The sequence below is a fragment of the Nesoenas mayeri genome (genome assembly GCF_963082525.1).
Source record: "Nesoenas mayeri genome assembly, chromosome: 2".
Classification (NCBI taxonomy): domain Eukaryota; kingdom Metazoa; phylum Chordata; class Aves; order Columbiformes; family Columbidae; genus Nesoenas; species Nesoenas mayeri.
Window position 1 is genome coordinate 42,548,576 of NC_137543.1, and position 16,527 is coordinate 42,565,102.

Sequence of the window (16,527 nt, forward strand, 5' to 3'; positions counted from 1 at the left end):
TAACAGATTTGCATCTGAGTTGCGTGCTGCATTTGAAAAAATACTGCATTTTTTGAACACCACCGCTTTCTGTCCATTCTCTTCATTTTCATTTGCAAAATAACACTGAATTTGATCAGAAACTGTAGTTAGCTGATTGTGTCAGAGCCTTGTGCGGGTTTAAATCATTCAGTCCGTAGTAAAACTTGCCTGAGTTATTTTCAGGTAAATATCTGTTTAATTCTAAATTCCCTGTGAATTGGCGTAGCCCAGAGTTCCATTTGTTTTAAAATAAATAATGTTTAAGAAAAAAATCCTATGCTTCAATGGATTTTTCAGATAAGGACCGAAGCAAGTCCTTATAAATAGCAGAGTTCATAAACCGAGGGTAGGAGTCTCTGTGCATTAAGGTATAAATTTGAAGCTGTGCGTCATCGAAGGTGTGTTGTGAGGGTTCCAGCATATTTCGGTTAATAACTTCTCGTACTCTGGAGTCCAGACTGACCTGCATATTAAAACAGAAAGTCACGTAATTAATAGTGGTTGGCTTGAAAAAGCGGGCTTTTTTAACCTTTTCAGCTGATGTCCTTTGAGAGTGTAAAAACTGCTAAATATACTTAGGCAAAAAATGCCTGTGTTGTAATCTCTGATGGACAGAGAAAATCGCTCACCGAGGTGACCTTACTTTGAAGAAGGCTGTTTGCATTCCTGTTATTATTGAAACCTGAGGGACTGGGGGACTGTTTCCAGACCAACCTCCTGCTCTGTAGTAGAGAGGATTTGTAACTTTTGGTGACAGTTTGTTTCCTTGGGAGTTTGTGCTGTTGCAAAGAGACTGAATTTGGAGTAAGCACTGTGACACAGGCCAAAACCCTAACCTGGGAAGCTGTTGCTTAATCAAATTCCTATGGTAAAAAGCAGGGTGAATTGATGTGAATCACAGGTATTATGGCTATGTAATGATGCCATACAACATACATGTCATCCTGCAAGGTTCTAGTCTCTGCAGAAAGATATTAGTATTACTGGAATAGACCGACTAGATTTAAACAGCATTTTTGTAGGTAGGTAAGTATAGCTTGCACTGCAAACAATTGAGTTTTGCAAGGATATTGGAAGACTTAAAATTTCAGCCTACTTAGCAGGATTATATTCAAACTGAACTGAGGTGTCTTCAAAATGTGACATATTTGCTAACAGCAAAGCAACAGTTTTTAAAATTTTCAGGAAGTCGATGTGTTTGTTCCATGCTGTATTTTGTCAGCTGCTCTTTGAACAGTTTACGCTTTGCCAATAACACTTTATTTGTGGTTACTGTGCTTTTGGAGAGATACACACCCCCCCACCCCCTTCCTAGTGTAAAGAAAAAAAAAACTGATTTGTTCAACAAATACAATTTGAGCAAGGATGAAGTAATGATCTGTATATTCATGCCTCAAACTAAAGGCTTCACATCAGCATGCCAGAGCTTTCTTACAGCCACTGGACTTAGTTTTGATCATCTCACCTCAAGGATGGGTCCGCCTTTTTCCCCTAAATCTCTGCTTGTTGGCAGTGGAACATGGAGGGGAGAAAAGTTACTCCTGGGTATTGTTGTAGCTTTAAACACATGTTACAACTTCAGAACCAGCTGCAAAACAGCACCAAATAATGTGTTTGGGACAGTAATATACCTCTTTTGGAGAAAGGATAGAAATATAATCTTCATAAATTAGTCTTGCTTTTTCTTCAATGACACTTTTGTTGGATTCCTGTTTTAGTTCCTCGCAGGCCATCCAGAAAAGCATGTTTTCCTCGCTGAATTCTGTTCGTAGAAATTCACGAAAAGCATTTCTGCCAGCTGGAGTAAGCATCAACTTGTCAAACGATTGAGCCCAGGCATTTACTTCTTCAAGAGTAGGAGCTGGGCTTGGGGGGGGAAGGAGAGGACAAGAAGAGAGAAGTTAATGATTGTGACTGAAGCTGTTTGCAGCTGGCAGGAGGCATCTCCCATTACGATGGAAAAAAATCACAAGGTTCACAGGGCTCTAATTCCTCACCTGAACTACTCAAGGACAAACTCTAGTAAATGTATTTACAAGATGCCCTTTTAAAGTGTGCTTATTAAAATCTCGGGTGCAGATGCCTGCCAGCGCTGTGATGCAGAAATTGCAGGTCGTTGCTCAAAGTAATTGCAACAAAGTTCCTCTGCAACTGCTAAGCATTTTTTCTATGCCTAGTAGTCCTTGTTGAATCATTGTTAAAAATTGAATGAAAATATGTAGAAAGCAGCAATGATTCAAATCCCATAAAAGGCACCTTGCTGTCTATTACGGTTTTACAGGTGTTGCTACCTGTTGGAGCGATTCTGAAGAGAGTTGCCTGACTCCTGGGAGGATCTGAGCGCCTCTTCATAGTTCTTATTTTTGTAAGGCTGAGCACTGCCAGGTAGCTTCATTACATAGTTGTTGAGTGGGAAAAGGTTGTATTTAAAAATTATTTCAGGAAAAAAAAGGAGACCATTTACAATGCTGGTTTTGATGTACCATGTTATGGAAGTGGGGATGTGGTTACATGCTGCATATAAATAAGGTAAGAGATCATAGATCAGACCTTTGGTTCCTTAGGAGGTAAGAAATAGATGATTGCAAATTCAGCATAAATGACAAATAGGTGATAATAGTTATTTGGATATTTCAAGTAATTTGCTTTAATTATTTAGCATGTTTTCTTGGGTTTGTTTCATTTTAGCTTGACAGAACACTTGTAAAGACCATACCTTTCCTCACAGTTTAGAATACCCTCTGCTTGGAGTTCATGAGATGTTCTCCTTGCTCTCTCTTCGTCTTGATTTCTAACAGTAAGACTGCAAGGTAGCAAATAAAATCTTGGTCAACTTTATAAAGGAAGAGGCTGAACGTACCCCAGATGCTTTTCCTCCAAAATTAAATCAGAAAAAAGGACAGAAGCTAACATTAGCCACATTACCCCTAGTTTTGCTCTGACATTAATGTTACAGTTATATAAACCTGGCAGACTTCAATGTAGCTGCATGCTGCTCAGTATTGTATCACATAGACTTTCCATACAGGGACCATAGATTCGTAGACTGTCTTGAGTTGGAAGGGGCCCATGAGGATCATCAAGTCAAATTCCCTATATGTATGTGTACACAAGCATATATATGCATGGGATATATATGTATACATGAGTACCCTTTATCACATAACAAATCTATGTTCCATTGATCCTTATTATACTGGGTATGCTTGATGCAATGTTTTTACTTGAGTTTGACTACATGAACTGGCTTTATGTTGAGTTATTCAAGGTTGGTTGTTTCAGGTTTTAGTTTTGAGGGTTCCCCTCCGACCCCCGTGGCTATTTTTTATATCCATAGGGCACAATGAGGGCCAAGACTGGTTTAGAATCGTGATACCATGTTACAAGAAAGCCAGAGTTGAGAAGCTGGAGCACACGTTTTAAGCAAGGTAGATGCTTCTTTATGTGTTGTGGGAAGTATAAGCATCTTTCAGAGTTCAGGTGCCAGATTGTGTGGTAATTTATTGCAACTTTAAAAAAGTGCTAGTATATGCTTCACAATGTGAGGCCTGGAGCACAAAGACCAGATATATAATTGCTGAATATCATTTTGAGTATGTCTGACTGGAAATGAGTATTAGCTTGTTTGTAGCATTACAATAAAAATATGCTTGCTGCGATCACTAGTGATCACTGAGAGATTTTCATGTCCCATCGAAGAGTAGCTGTCAACTCCTGCTGATTTCAGCAAATGTTAGTTTAATTAATTCTAGTTTTTAAAAATTCCCATTGTAGTTGCAGATGATTCATTTTCATTTGAGACTGGATTTGAGAACGTGCATATTTCTTGTTAGGGAATAGGGACTATGGTCCAGTTCATACGCTGTCATAGTTTAGCAAGAAATGCACGCACATATGCACACACACATTCATATAATTTGTAAAGCTGCTTAAAATTTGTCAAGAAGAAAATGTCCAGCTGAGATACAACCTGTAATTCGTATGAAACAGGTCCTTCAGCTGCACTAAAGCAATACAGTTGTTCTAGGAAAATAACTAATTTAATTTCTTCATTTGTATCTTACCTTTCTTTAATGCTAATGTCCTAACAGTTTTTGTTGCCTTAATCCTTAAGAATCTCATTTATCTCTAGTAAGGCTGATTTTTCTGTCCTTTCTGCCTTCTAAACTCATGGCTTTGTCTTATATGGAGCTTTACTATTTACTGGTTAGCTCCTCCTCTTGCTCTCTCTAGCGTTAGTGCATGATCTGCAGAGACCTGCATCCCTCTTTGCCAAGGCAGTCCATGCATTGAAGAGGTAGTGAAGCTTTCCTGTTGCGAAGCTGTAGAGCAGTTATTACAAACCTATTTTCTTCTGCAACATCTGAACCATACATTAAAACTAATTAATTATTTCAATCCACCTTTTCAGGAAAAAAAAAAAAGTAAGCAGTTAATATTAATTTTCTATTCTTTTGGGGTGTATAGGTCTCGATCCTTTACTGCCCTTTTTACCAGTGATTCTGGCTTTTTTTTAATTTGCAAAGTGATATATTCTGTGTTCCTCACAGACAGACAAGAAATGATATGCTTGTCAGAGTTATTTTTGGATTGAGAGCAAACAACAAATCCAAAAGAAAGGATTACAGTCTTCCTAGGATAATGCACAACAGAGGAAAAAGACAAATAAGAGCTTAAGAGAACATGCCATACCTCAGAAATTACTTGCAGGTAGACGCTTTCCCTACAAATGTACCAGCAAACAAATGAAAAAAAAAGAGACTATCGCAATACTGCAACTTGTCAGGATGTGGAAGAGTAACAGGCTAGAGGCTTGAGTTTTGGTTGTAGGAATGAACACAGGCTCTGAGCATCCAGCTGAGAGACTCCTTTCACCAGTTCTTCATTCTAAATCTACTATTAAGAGTATGCTGGATATTGGATGCTCAGCAACTTGGCTGCATGACTCATGACTGTTATTTTTATTCCTATTCATAATTTTTCTGTGCAAAGTACTTGAGCTATTTTGAGGAAAGGCTCTATGAATAGGAAATATAAATAGCTTAATTACGGTTTGTTTTGCTTTTCTTGCTAGTAGAAAACAATTGTTCTCAAAAAAAAAAATCAGAAATTATTTTAAAGCTAAAACAAGCTGCTCTGTTTTGGAGCCTGTGTTGGTTTCCCAAATGATTCTGAAATGCAAATAGGAATTTTAAACATCATTAAATTTGGGTACTTTCACAAACCCTATTGAGTAAATTGCTTTCTTTGAATTGTTTGAATAGTGAGGTGCACAGAAAATGAGCATCCTGAAGATGTCAGGTAAAATGGCAAAAAACCACTTTACTAACAATTTAAAAGGTAAAATGCAAATTTTATGTACTCTGACATAGTAGATAAATGTGCTTTTGTGGAAAGACATGTTTGTGTGATATGCAGCTCTAGATTAAATGACTTGTGATTGCACTGGACAGTTGTTCAGATGACACTGGAATTTGTATGGTGATGCTTTGACATTCTGCAAGGTAGTGAACTGATCCTGTACAGGCACACTACTTACTGTCTCCTGAAACTCTACCTTAGTTTACCTCTAAGCACCTGCTGAAAAGCTTGGTAGGATCAGAGCCACTGTACTTGGCATCTTGCAAAAAAATCCAAGCAGCCTTTTTGCCCTTGTAGAATACTCACTGTTTGCATTGGAGAGGGCACAACTGGGTCATTTCTGTTTCTGATGAGCTGAGTACCAATAGGAAAGAGGTGATCAGCCTGCCCTTCCCTCACCTGCTAATGCTGTTCTCCAAAGCATTTGCTATCAGCTGCTGTTGGAAAAACAAATAATGGTGGAATAGATTACTAGCCTAGGCTGTAAGACTAGTTATGACTTCTTCCCTCTACCTCAGTGCCAGCTTTGCCTGCTCTGGTCGATCGTTTATTTGTAAGAAGCACTCAGCTTGCTGTCTGTTTTGGCTGAACTCCTAAGACTGTTTAAGACTTCTTTTTCCTTTATTTCAATGCAAGTTCTGGTCTCACCCATTAATTAACATGTGGGCCCAAACAGATAAAGGACTTCTGAGTATGATTTGCTTCCCTGATAAATTTTCCTCCTTATCACCTTGTAATAGGAGTTCTTCTGAACTATGTTTTGTTAACTCCTTATCTTCAGCAAATACTTACAATACTTAAAATCTCTAATCCTGCAGATTAACTTCATGCAAGTTGCAGGTGCCATAAATTGGCAACACTCATTAATGACAACAGATCCAGTTTTGAAACAAAAGAACAGCGCTGGGCACCTGGTTATTTGTTTTCTGACCTGTATATTCTTCCACCCTCTTCTAACTCTGTTTAACACCGCTTGTGCTCACCGCTAAGTTCCAGTGATAAATCTAAAGCTGTTACATATTCTGGTATTGCTTTCAGTTTTTACTGAAAGTCCTGGTGAAGCTCAAGGCTGAGGAGAACCAGTCCTGCACAACACAGACCTTCCATTACACAGTATTGACAACAAAAGTACAACAAAGATACTGTACAGAGATTTTCTTAAAAAAAAAATGTTATTTCAATGGCAGGAAAAAAAAAAAAAGAGTAAACTGGAGTGGAAGGTTGTGTCTAGTACTAGAGCAGAGTCATCTCTATTAGACTCAGGCTTGCAGAGTTACCCAGGTGGTTTGTTTGGCTTGTGTTGTCCAGTTCACTGGCTATTACCTCCCTCCCCTGTTCTATTCCCCAGAGGCTTGAATGACAGGGGTTACCATGAGCAGCTGCAGCAGCAGCACCAGCAGAAGCAGCAGGCGTTGGACCCGCGGTTCCCTGTGCTGTGCTGGGCCGGGGCAGCGCCTGGCGTCTCCTGGGTCGTAGACATCTGCCGTTTGCGCATCTCCATCCGCTCTGATCCCATGGGCTGCTAGACAGCAAGAGAAGAGGCAAGTAAGAAGCGTCTCTGTCTTCTGTTTGCTTTAAAAGTCGTACCAAGGACTGCCAAAGGCCACAGCTCCTGAGGGAACTGAAAAGCTAAATGCTTGGCTTTTCCACACAGGTGCTCTTAGGTGTTGAATCTTTTGGAAAATGCACAGATTTTATATTTAAGTGCTGTGATGGAAAGGAAGTGGCTATTGAATTCTGCACGTGGGTGGGCATATGAAGAGGAGAGAGCGGTGATGTAGAGAGCAAAAGGTGGAAGTGAGGGATCTCAGAGCTGCAGCTCTTAGGACAGTGGTATATAAACCTTGGAGTTGAAAAGGGTTTCCTGAGGTTTTGACTTCAAGGCTAATCTTAAAGAAAATGGTACAGAATAGAGATAGGTAGAGCCTCTTCTTTTCTTTCCTTTTTAAAATTTTCTTGTCTTGATCAGCCAATGCACAGGCTTAGTGATGCTTGAGAGACACCTGAGCTCTCTTGAAATTCTGGCCTTTGGTGAGAGTTGAGGATGTCTCAAACCTGCTGGTTGTCTGTCCTACAGCAAAGGAGAAAGGTCAATAATACTTACCTGTCCATTAGAGGTCTGACTGCCACAAATTTTTAAAATGTTTTTCTCTCAAGAAGGAGTCAAGGAAAGATGAGGAATTATTAATGGAAAAAACGTATGACTGCATGTTAATATTTAACATGCAGGTTTTTGGTTGCCTCCCCAACTGAAGACAGAATGAAACAATTTTTCATGGAAACACTGGTTATCGGTTTTGCACTATTCTAGGAAACCTTTTTGGAGCCTAAGTTCTGCAGATTGTGCAGAGAAATGGTGTTAATGAAATGACAAGTCCCCTTGAAGTCTCTGTCTCTTTCTAACCTCTCTATGAGCTTCAAACTTGCCCTACAGCACTTAATAATGCTCCCCCTATTACGCTGAGGGTTGTGCCATATTTAAGTGACAGATGTCTTTTATAGATGAAATGCCAGCTTGTACAAAGACAAGTACGTCTTCATTTTGATTATTTAATTTTTGGACACATAACTAGTCATCTTCCTGTGTCATGAAACCCCTTTTTGTGCAGGTTTTTTCAGGTTGCTAAAAGTTCTTTTGGGACTATGACAGTTGTAGGGGAACTAAAATTAGCTGCTACAGATTTTGAGTTGTTTCAGTCTGATATTAAATTATCGATAAAAAATCTGATGGGACAAATACTGGAGGGTTAAAATTTGCCTTCATTTATAAAATGTTTAGCCAGGTTTAGAAAATACTACTGTGGTAACTTGTGGGAGAATGCATAGATGCTGTCATGGACTTGAGAGAAGTGTCAGGAGAAGAAAGAAGATTATTTTAGCAGAGTGCAGCATTAAAGTGTGCTGGATTTTTTTCTGCTGAATTTTTTTCCCTTTTATAGAGCCTAATAGTTTTTGTTTTTGTGAGAACCACCCACTCCCCTGAGAGAAAAATGCATGACATGCTGAGCAGAAGGTGCACCTGTTTTGCTGGAGGAATAAATTAAAAGAATAACAGTACAGATATAAATGATAACCTATTTTGTAACTCTGTAGAACTAAGCTGACAAGCAACACCTAAATACCCAAAAAGAGAAAATCAGAAAAATAACATAGCTCTCAAAACCCCACCACCTTTCTCATTTCAAAATGTATAGAATCACAGAATGTCCTGAGTTGGAAGGGACCCACAAGGATCATAGAGTCCAACTCCTGTCCCTGCATGTGACAACCCCACAGTTCACACCATGTTTCTGAGGGTGTTGTCCAGTCTCTTCTTGAACACTGTCAGGCTTGGGACTGTGACACCTCCCTGAGGAGCCTATTCCAGTGCTCCACCACTCTCTGGGTGAAGAACCTTTTCCTCATGTCCAACCTAAACCTCCCCTGGCACATCTTCCCGCCATGCCTTTGGCTCCTATCTTTGGCCACCAGAGAGAAGAGATCTGCACCTGCCCGTCCTCCTCCCCTTGTGAGGAAGCTGTAGACCACGATGAGGTCCCCTCTTAGTCTCCTCCAGGCTGAACAAACCCAGTGACTTTAGCCACTCCTCATATGGCTTCCTCTCCAAACCCTTCACCAATTTCATAGCCCTCTTCTGGATACACTTCAGTAGCTTTATATCTTTTTTATCCTGTGGTGCCCAGAACTGCACCCAGTGCTCCAGGTGAGGCCGCACCAGTGCAGAGCAGAGCAGGACAATCACCTCCCTCACCCAGCTGGCAATGCTGTGCTTGATGCACCCAGGACACAGTTGGCCCTCTTGGCTGCCAGGTCAACATGGAGAAGATCATTCTGGGAGTTACTGAAAAACATCTGAACGACAACAGTCATTGGTCCCAGCCAACGTGGGTTCATGAGGGGAAGTCCTGCTTGACCAACTTAATTTCTTTCTACAACAAGGTTACCCAGCTAATTGACCAAGGGAAGCCTGCCAATGTGATCTTTTTTGATTTCAGTAAAGCATTCAACACTGTCACAGTATTCTCCTGGACCAGATGTCCAGCATACAGCTGGATAAACGCACAGTGCAGTGGGTGAGCAACTGGCTGCCAGGCCGGGATCAAAGGGTTCTAGTAAATTGGGTTATGTCGGGCTGGTGCCCAGTCACTAGCAGGGTTCAACAGGGATCCATCTTAGGGCCAGCACTCTTCAATGTCTTTATAAATTACTTGAACACAGGACTTGAGAAAGTAAGTTCATGGATGACACAAAATTGGGAGGATCTGTCGACATTCTTGAGGGCAGAAAGGCCCTGCAGAGTAATCTGGACAAATTGGAGAACTGGGCAATCACCAACCACATGAAATTCAGCAAGGGCAAGTACTGGATTTCGCACCTGGGACACGGCAACCCTGGCTGTGCATACAGACTCGGGGACAAGATTGCTGGAAAGCAGCTCCGTGAAGAAGGATCTTGGAGTTCTGGCTGACAACAAGTTGACCATTTCTCATTGAATAAGCAAGTAGTTTTTGGTCATTTATGTGATGAAGATTTGATTTGAAAGATACTTTTAGCAGATAAAACGTGCTTTCATGATAGCCAAGCTATATTAGAGAACTGGGAAATAAGAGAAAGAGGACTGGGATATATCTGTTGGCTGAAAGACAGCCCAAGTTTTTGAATTACAGAGCTGTTTAGTGATTATCTTGTATTTCCTGTGGCAGTTGACAGTCATATTGTATATTCAATAGAGCTTTGGATTTGACTAATTAGGATTTGACTTTCTGTGGTGTATTAGCAGGAATACTGGGGTAAGATACAGGAAGTAATTTACTCCTCTGTGTAAGTACTATGGGTATTGCATTTCAAGAAAGAGAGAGCATCTGCCTAAACATGTAACGAGATGTTTAGAAGGCATGACTTACACAGAAAAATTGTAGGAGTTTGTGTTGTTTAGAAAGTGTAGAAGCGTATTGATCTTCTGATCAGTAAAAGGCTATGGTGTTGTGCTGTTCTCTGTTTCTTTCAGAGATAAATAATGAGTTACCTTAGGCTAAATAAAATCTAGTCTCGATTTTGTAGGATAGCAAGGTAGAGAGCTTAACAGTGGTGCAGGTTATTATGAAGTTGTAGAAACTCCTTTGGCACAGATAGTATTAAGACCCATGAGACAAAAACATATCAGGCTATTACAAGTTCACAGAACAAACAGAGAGTAAGTGAACCATCCCAGCATAGTTTTTCTACCTTCATTCTTCCCTGCCTTTTTAAAAAAAAATTATTTATTTTTATTTTTAATGCAGCTCTGTCTCTTAACCAAATGGCCATCAGGCACATGATTCTATGTACCTTTCTACCTGGACTAACTCCCTTTGGCCACATAAGAATGATTAATCTGCAGGAGGGGATGTCTTACATTAAAAGTCTACATTGTTCTGGTTCATTGTCTAGCCAGAATTGCAAAATAAAGTTAAAATGTTAATGTTTGCTGCACAATTTGTTGTAAATGTATATCCTAATCATGATTGTACTGAGACTGTGTAATGCCAGACATGAGGCCTGAACGCACAGCAAGAGATATAAGCTCTGCCTAAAGGATATATTTTAATTTCATATGTATATTTGCTGGCTTTCTAGATTTGTTTTTTAAAAACATATGTAATAAAAAAAAGTAAACCAGGGAAACATAAGCTCTGCAATTCTGCAGCTGTGTATGGTGATACAAGAAGCTTACCATGAGCTCCCTGTCTGCTGCTTTGCTCTCCTATAAGCTGCACCTTTGCTGCAACAGAGGCAAAGGCACGGACACCGAGTTTGTGCAAGTCTTGTAAGGACCCATTTTCAAAGAAAAGTACCTTGAAAAGCATTGAGACTATCCTAGTATGACTATACACAGGAAAGTATAATAACCTTGGAAGGTGTATGGAAAAAAGTCATAGAGGTGAAGCAAGTTGTCTGAGATCATGCAGTGAGCTAATGACAGAGCCACTAATGGGACAGAAACAGAAAAGCCTTATTTTATGTCTGTAGTTGAGTTTCTGCTACCTCTATTATATCCAGACCCATATCACTATGGGTCGTTGAAGTTCTCCATCACACTTTGCTGCTTCTTGGTGTGTAATGAACCTTCCCAAACAACTGCTTGAATTACTGTTTTCAGTTGTGCTGTGTGCAGGAATGGACAATAGATTCCTCAACAACTGAAGTGAATATTGCTTATAGGAATTTACAAAAGGCCCTGCTTCTTTACAGTACAACCCACATTAGTAACAACTTCAACAATTGCTTGACTGACTTGTGGATCTGTGGGAATGGAGGCAGCTGTGTTTTTTTTCCCTTCAGTAGACTTTAGATGCTCAAGGCAAAAAGCAGAGGGTTTTTTTAGACCTCCCAATATAAAGGTCTTCTCTACATATAATGTTACATTTGTTAATTTGGGAGATTAGGTGATCTGAATAGGTCATGGCAGTAGGTGTAAAACCAATTAGAAAATATAGTGCCTGTGTTCTTTTCATTAATGATGAGACTAACATTATATATTAGTTGAAGAATTATTCACCTGTGGATGCTACTGCTATGGTACATGCTACCTTGGCAACCTCTTCAAGTTTATTACCCCACAGTACTAGGCCAAAGGGTATCAATCAACTGTAATCAAAACCAGTGGAAGTGTGACTGCTAATTTTGCAAGAGGGGTTTTCTTATTTTCTGGACTGACATTATGAATGATAAGGTTGTTTTGATAAGAAAAATTTCAATGATCAACAGCATTTTAAGCTAATGGCTTACCTTAAAGTTGTTAAAGGGAATTATTTATATTGCTACTTATGTCTAGCTAAATATTTTACTTTCTTTGTCCTAGTTGAGAATACACTCAGTAGACAACACAACTTGTGGAGTTGGCAAGTAAGATAAGAGGCACATAGAATGATAGAATAGTTTGTGTTGGAAGGGACCTTCAAAGGTCATGCAATCCAATCCCCCTGCAATGAGCAGGGACATCTTCATCTGAGGTTGTTCAGAGCCACATCCAGCCTGGGCTTGAATGTCTGCAGGGATGGGGCATCTACCACTTCACTGGGCAACCTGGGCCAGTGTACAACCACTCTCATAGTGAAAAATCTCTTCCTTAAATCTAACCCGAATCTACCTCATTTTAGTTTAAAATCATTACCCTTTGTCCTATCATAACAGGCCCTGCTAAAAAGTCTGTCCCCATCTTTCTTACATGCCCCTTTTAAGTAAAGATGCAATAAGGTCTTTTTCTCAAAGACTTCTCCAGAATGAACAACTCTAATTCTCCCAGCCCATCCTCCCAGGAGAGGCGTTCCATCCCTTTGATCATCTTGTTGGCCCTTCTCTGGCCTCTCTCCAACAGGTCGTGTCTTTCCTGTGCTGAGGGCTCCAGAGCTGGATGCAGGACTCCAGGTAGAGTCTCACCAGAGCAGAGAGGGGCAGAATCACCTCTCTCAACCTGCTGGCCACGCTCCTTTTGATGCAGCCCAGGATACAGTTGGCCTTTTGGGCTGCAAGCACACATCACCGGCTCATATCCAATCTTCCATCTACCAGTACGCACAAGTCCTTCTCTGCGGAGCTGCTTTCAATCCCTTAATCTCCCAGCCTGTACTGATACCAGGGGTTGCTCTGACCCAGGTGCAGGATCTTGCACTTGGTCTTGTTGAAGCTCATAAGCTCATAGGCCCACTGCTTCAGCTTGTCCAGGTTCTTCTGGATGGCATCCCATCCCTCAGGCATGTTAACCACACCACTCAACTTGGTGTCATCTGAAAACTTGCTGAAGGTGCACTTAATCCCACTGTCTGTGTCACTGATGAAGATATTAAACAGTATTTGTCCCAATATGGACCCCTGAGGGACACCACTTGTCACCAGTGTCCATCCAAATATTGAGCCATTCATAGAATCATAGAATCATTTCAGTTGGAATAGACCCTCATGACCATCAAGTCCAACTGTAACCTAACTCTGGTACTAAACCATGTCCCTAAGCATCACATCTACATGTCTTTTAAACACCTCCAGGGATGGTGACTCCACCAGTTCCCTGGGCAGCCTGTTCCAACGCCTGATGACCCTTTACATGAAGAATTTTTTCCTAATATCCAATCTAAACATCCTCTGGCACAACTTGAGGCCATTTCTTTTTATCCTATCACTTGTTACTTGGGAGAAGAGATCACAGTATCACAGTATCACAAGTATATTTGGGATTGGAAGGGACCTCAAAAGATCATCTAGTCCAATCCCCCTGCTGGAGCAGGGACGCCTAGTTGAGGTCGCACAGGAACATGTCCAGGTGGGTTTTGAATGTCTCCAGAGAAGGAGACTCCACAACCTCCCTGGGCAGCCTGTTCCAGTGCTCTGTCACCCTTACTGAGAAGAAGTTTTTTCTCAAATTTAAGTGGAACCTCTTGTGTTCCAGCTTGATCCCCTTACCCCTTGTCCTATCATTGTTTGCCACTGAGAAGAGCCTGGCTCCATCCTCGTGGCACATCAACACCCTCCACGCTACAACCTCCTTTCAGGTAGCTGTAGACAGCAATAAGGTCTCCCCTCAGCCTCCTCCAAAATAAACAGCCCCAGTTCCCTCAGCCGCTCCCCATAAGCCTTGTTCTCCAGACCCCTCAACAGCTTCATTGCCCTTCTCTGAACTCTCCAGGACCTCAAAACTGCACACAGTGTTCAAGAGGGGGCCTCATCACTACCGAGTACAATGACCACTACCCTCTGGATAAGACTATCCAGCCAATTTCTCATCCACCAAACAGTCCACCTATCAAATCCATATCTCTCCATTTTAGAGACAAGGATGTTGTGAGGGACTGTGTCAAAAGCCTTAAATTGATATGGGTATTGCTCCCCCACCAGCTGCTGCATTTCATAAGCAGCATAAGAGGCGGCCTGAACTTGTCCCCACAACCTGATAGTGATGCTTAAATAATGATTTCTGGTTTGTTTGTTTGTTTGTCTTAAAAACAGTAGTATAATGTTGCAGAGAAATGCACGTACAGAACTGGGCAGGGAAAACAGTTGTAGCAATCAGATGGAACACTTTGGAGCTTGAGGAGCCGTGAGAGCTGACTGTGTATAAAAGTAAGTTAATTCAAGGGTGAGGGATAGTTCTGAGCTGCTATTTGGCTGTAGAACAAGAGAGTGCATTCCTGGGGAAAGCAAGGGGAACAGACATCATCCTAGACCTGGAGCTGTCAGGCAGATCACTCAGATCTGATAGGAGACTTTTTTGGTTTTGGTCAATCTGGCACTGAAGTAGGAAAGAACTTCCAACTCAACTGGACAGGTTGCTCCTTATAGAGAAATTTTATAATGTGGTTAGAAAAAAAAAGAATAAACTGGGTGTATTTTCTGTAAACATCAGAGCAAATGTTCTTGCATCAGCCAACATATTATGTTGTTTTTCACCAGGTGTGCACTTTAAAAATGGCAATTGGTAAATACAGCTTGTTGTCCCACCACCCTCCCAGGACAGTCGCTTATTTTGTCAGCTGACACTTTGAAATAAAAGCAAGATGGAGTTGTCCTTTCTAAAGATTTTAGTTTGCATGGCATGCAATCAGTATCTTGTTTTAAATGGAGTTGTTACTGCCCAGTGTCAAGGATTTTCTGTTTTATTTTCCTGGACAATCAAATATAAGTATGTCCATCAGCATATTTTTTTTTTGCAACACCAAAATCTTCTTGTGATGAGAGAAAATTCCATCCCAGTTTTTATACTTTAAATTTTGAAGTATTAATGCTGATTACATGTAGCAAGAGTCAATTTTTCAGCTGCTGAAAAAATGTATCACTTCACGATGGCCATTGAAGACAAGGAGATTTATACCAGCTGAGGATCTGATCTGCTGTTTCGCAGTATCACAGTATGTTTGGAACTGGAAGTAACCTCAAAAGATCATCTAGTCCAATTCCCCTGCTGGAGCAGGGACGCCTAGGTGAGGTTGCACAGGAACATGTCCAGATGGGTTTTGAATATCTCCAGAGAAGGAGACTCCACAACCCCCCCTGGGCAGCCTGTTCCAGTGCTCTGTCACCCTTACTGAGAAGAAGTTTTTTCTCAAATTTAAGTGGAACCTCTTGTGTTCCAGCTTGATCCCATTACCCCTTGTCCTATCACTGTTTGCCACTAAGAAGAGCCTGGCTCTGTCCTCATGGCACTCACCCTTTATATATTTATAAACGTTAATAAGGTCACCCCTCAGTCTCCTCTTCTCCAAGCTACAGAGACCTAGCTCCCTCAGCCTTTCTTCATAAGGGAGGTGCTCCACTCCCTTAATCATCTTTGTTGCCCTACAACTGGACCCTCTCCAGCAGTTCCCTGTCCTTCTTGAACTGAGGGGCCCAGAACTGGACACAATATTCCAGATGTGGTCTCACCGGGGTGGAGTAGAGGGGAAGAGCACCTCTCTTGATCTACTAACCACCCTCCTTCTAATACACCCCAGGATGCCATTGGCCTTCCTGGCCACAAGGGCACAGTGCTGGCTCATGGTCATCCTGTTGTCCACCAGGACCCCCAGGTCCCTTTCCTCTACACTGCTCTCTAATATGTAATTTCCCAACCTATACTGGAACCTGGGGTTGTTATTTGTATTTTTTATGCTGCGGAAAAAAGTGATTTCATATCTTGAGTTGGACTTAACACCAGGTCATGCTAAGCAGAGGTGTTATGAATTGGCTGAAATGCCTTTCTTCAAAATATGTCTGTTTTGTTTTGTTTTGTTTTGTTTTAAATCCTCCTTCTTCTTCCTGAATGCATTTACATGGGTCGTTACCAACAGTGAGAGTTTTATCTGATCACTAAAAGTGACCCTCTATCATCTTACTAGAGAATGCAGAGGGTGAATGTGTATCTGTGTGCATAAACTATTGTTCTCTATTTCTGCTCTGACTGAATTAATTCTTTGAGAGAATTCTTACTGTTTTGACTGTAAATTTAGACATGGATGTTTTAATTTTTTCTAAGGTAGTTTAAGTATGTTTAGGTTTTTAAATATATTTGTTAAATAGTTAAAGATTCAGACCTTGAGATGCTGTTCTCCTCCTGTTCTCATTGAGGTCCTTGCAAGTTCAGGAAGATCAACATCTCACAGGTTCAAACTGAAATTACTGCTCTGGTTTTGTCTG

General features: G+C 40.9%; 1 protein-coding gene across 2 annotated transcripts in view; it reads right to left on the minus strand.

Annotated features, from left to right (window-relative positions):
• Window positions 1-295: 295 nt before the first annotated feature.
• RGS20 (regulator of G protein signaling 20) overlaps window positions 296-16,527 on the minus strand; it is a gene marked incomplete at both ends in the record, with an annotated part of 40,763 nt that continues 24,531 nt past the window's right edge. For both annotated transcript variants that reach the window (XM_080339116.1, XM_080339117.1), the window contains 4 exons: window positions 296-484; window positions 1,653-1,887; window positions 2,738-2,824; window positions 6,753-6,901. In XM_080339116.1, the coding sequence (XP_080195242.1) occupies window positions 296-484; window positions 1,653-1,887; window positions 2,738-2,824; window positions 6,753-6,901 (660 nt within the window). The remainder of the gene's footprint in view (window positions 485-1,652; window positions 1,888-2,737; window positions 2,825-6,752; window positions 6,902-16,527) is intronic.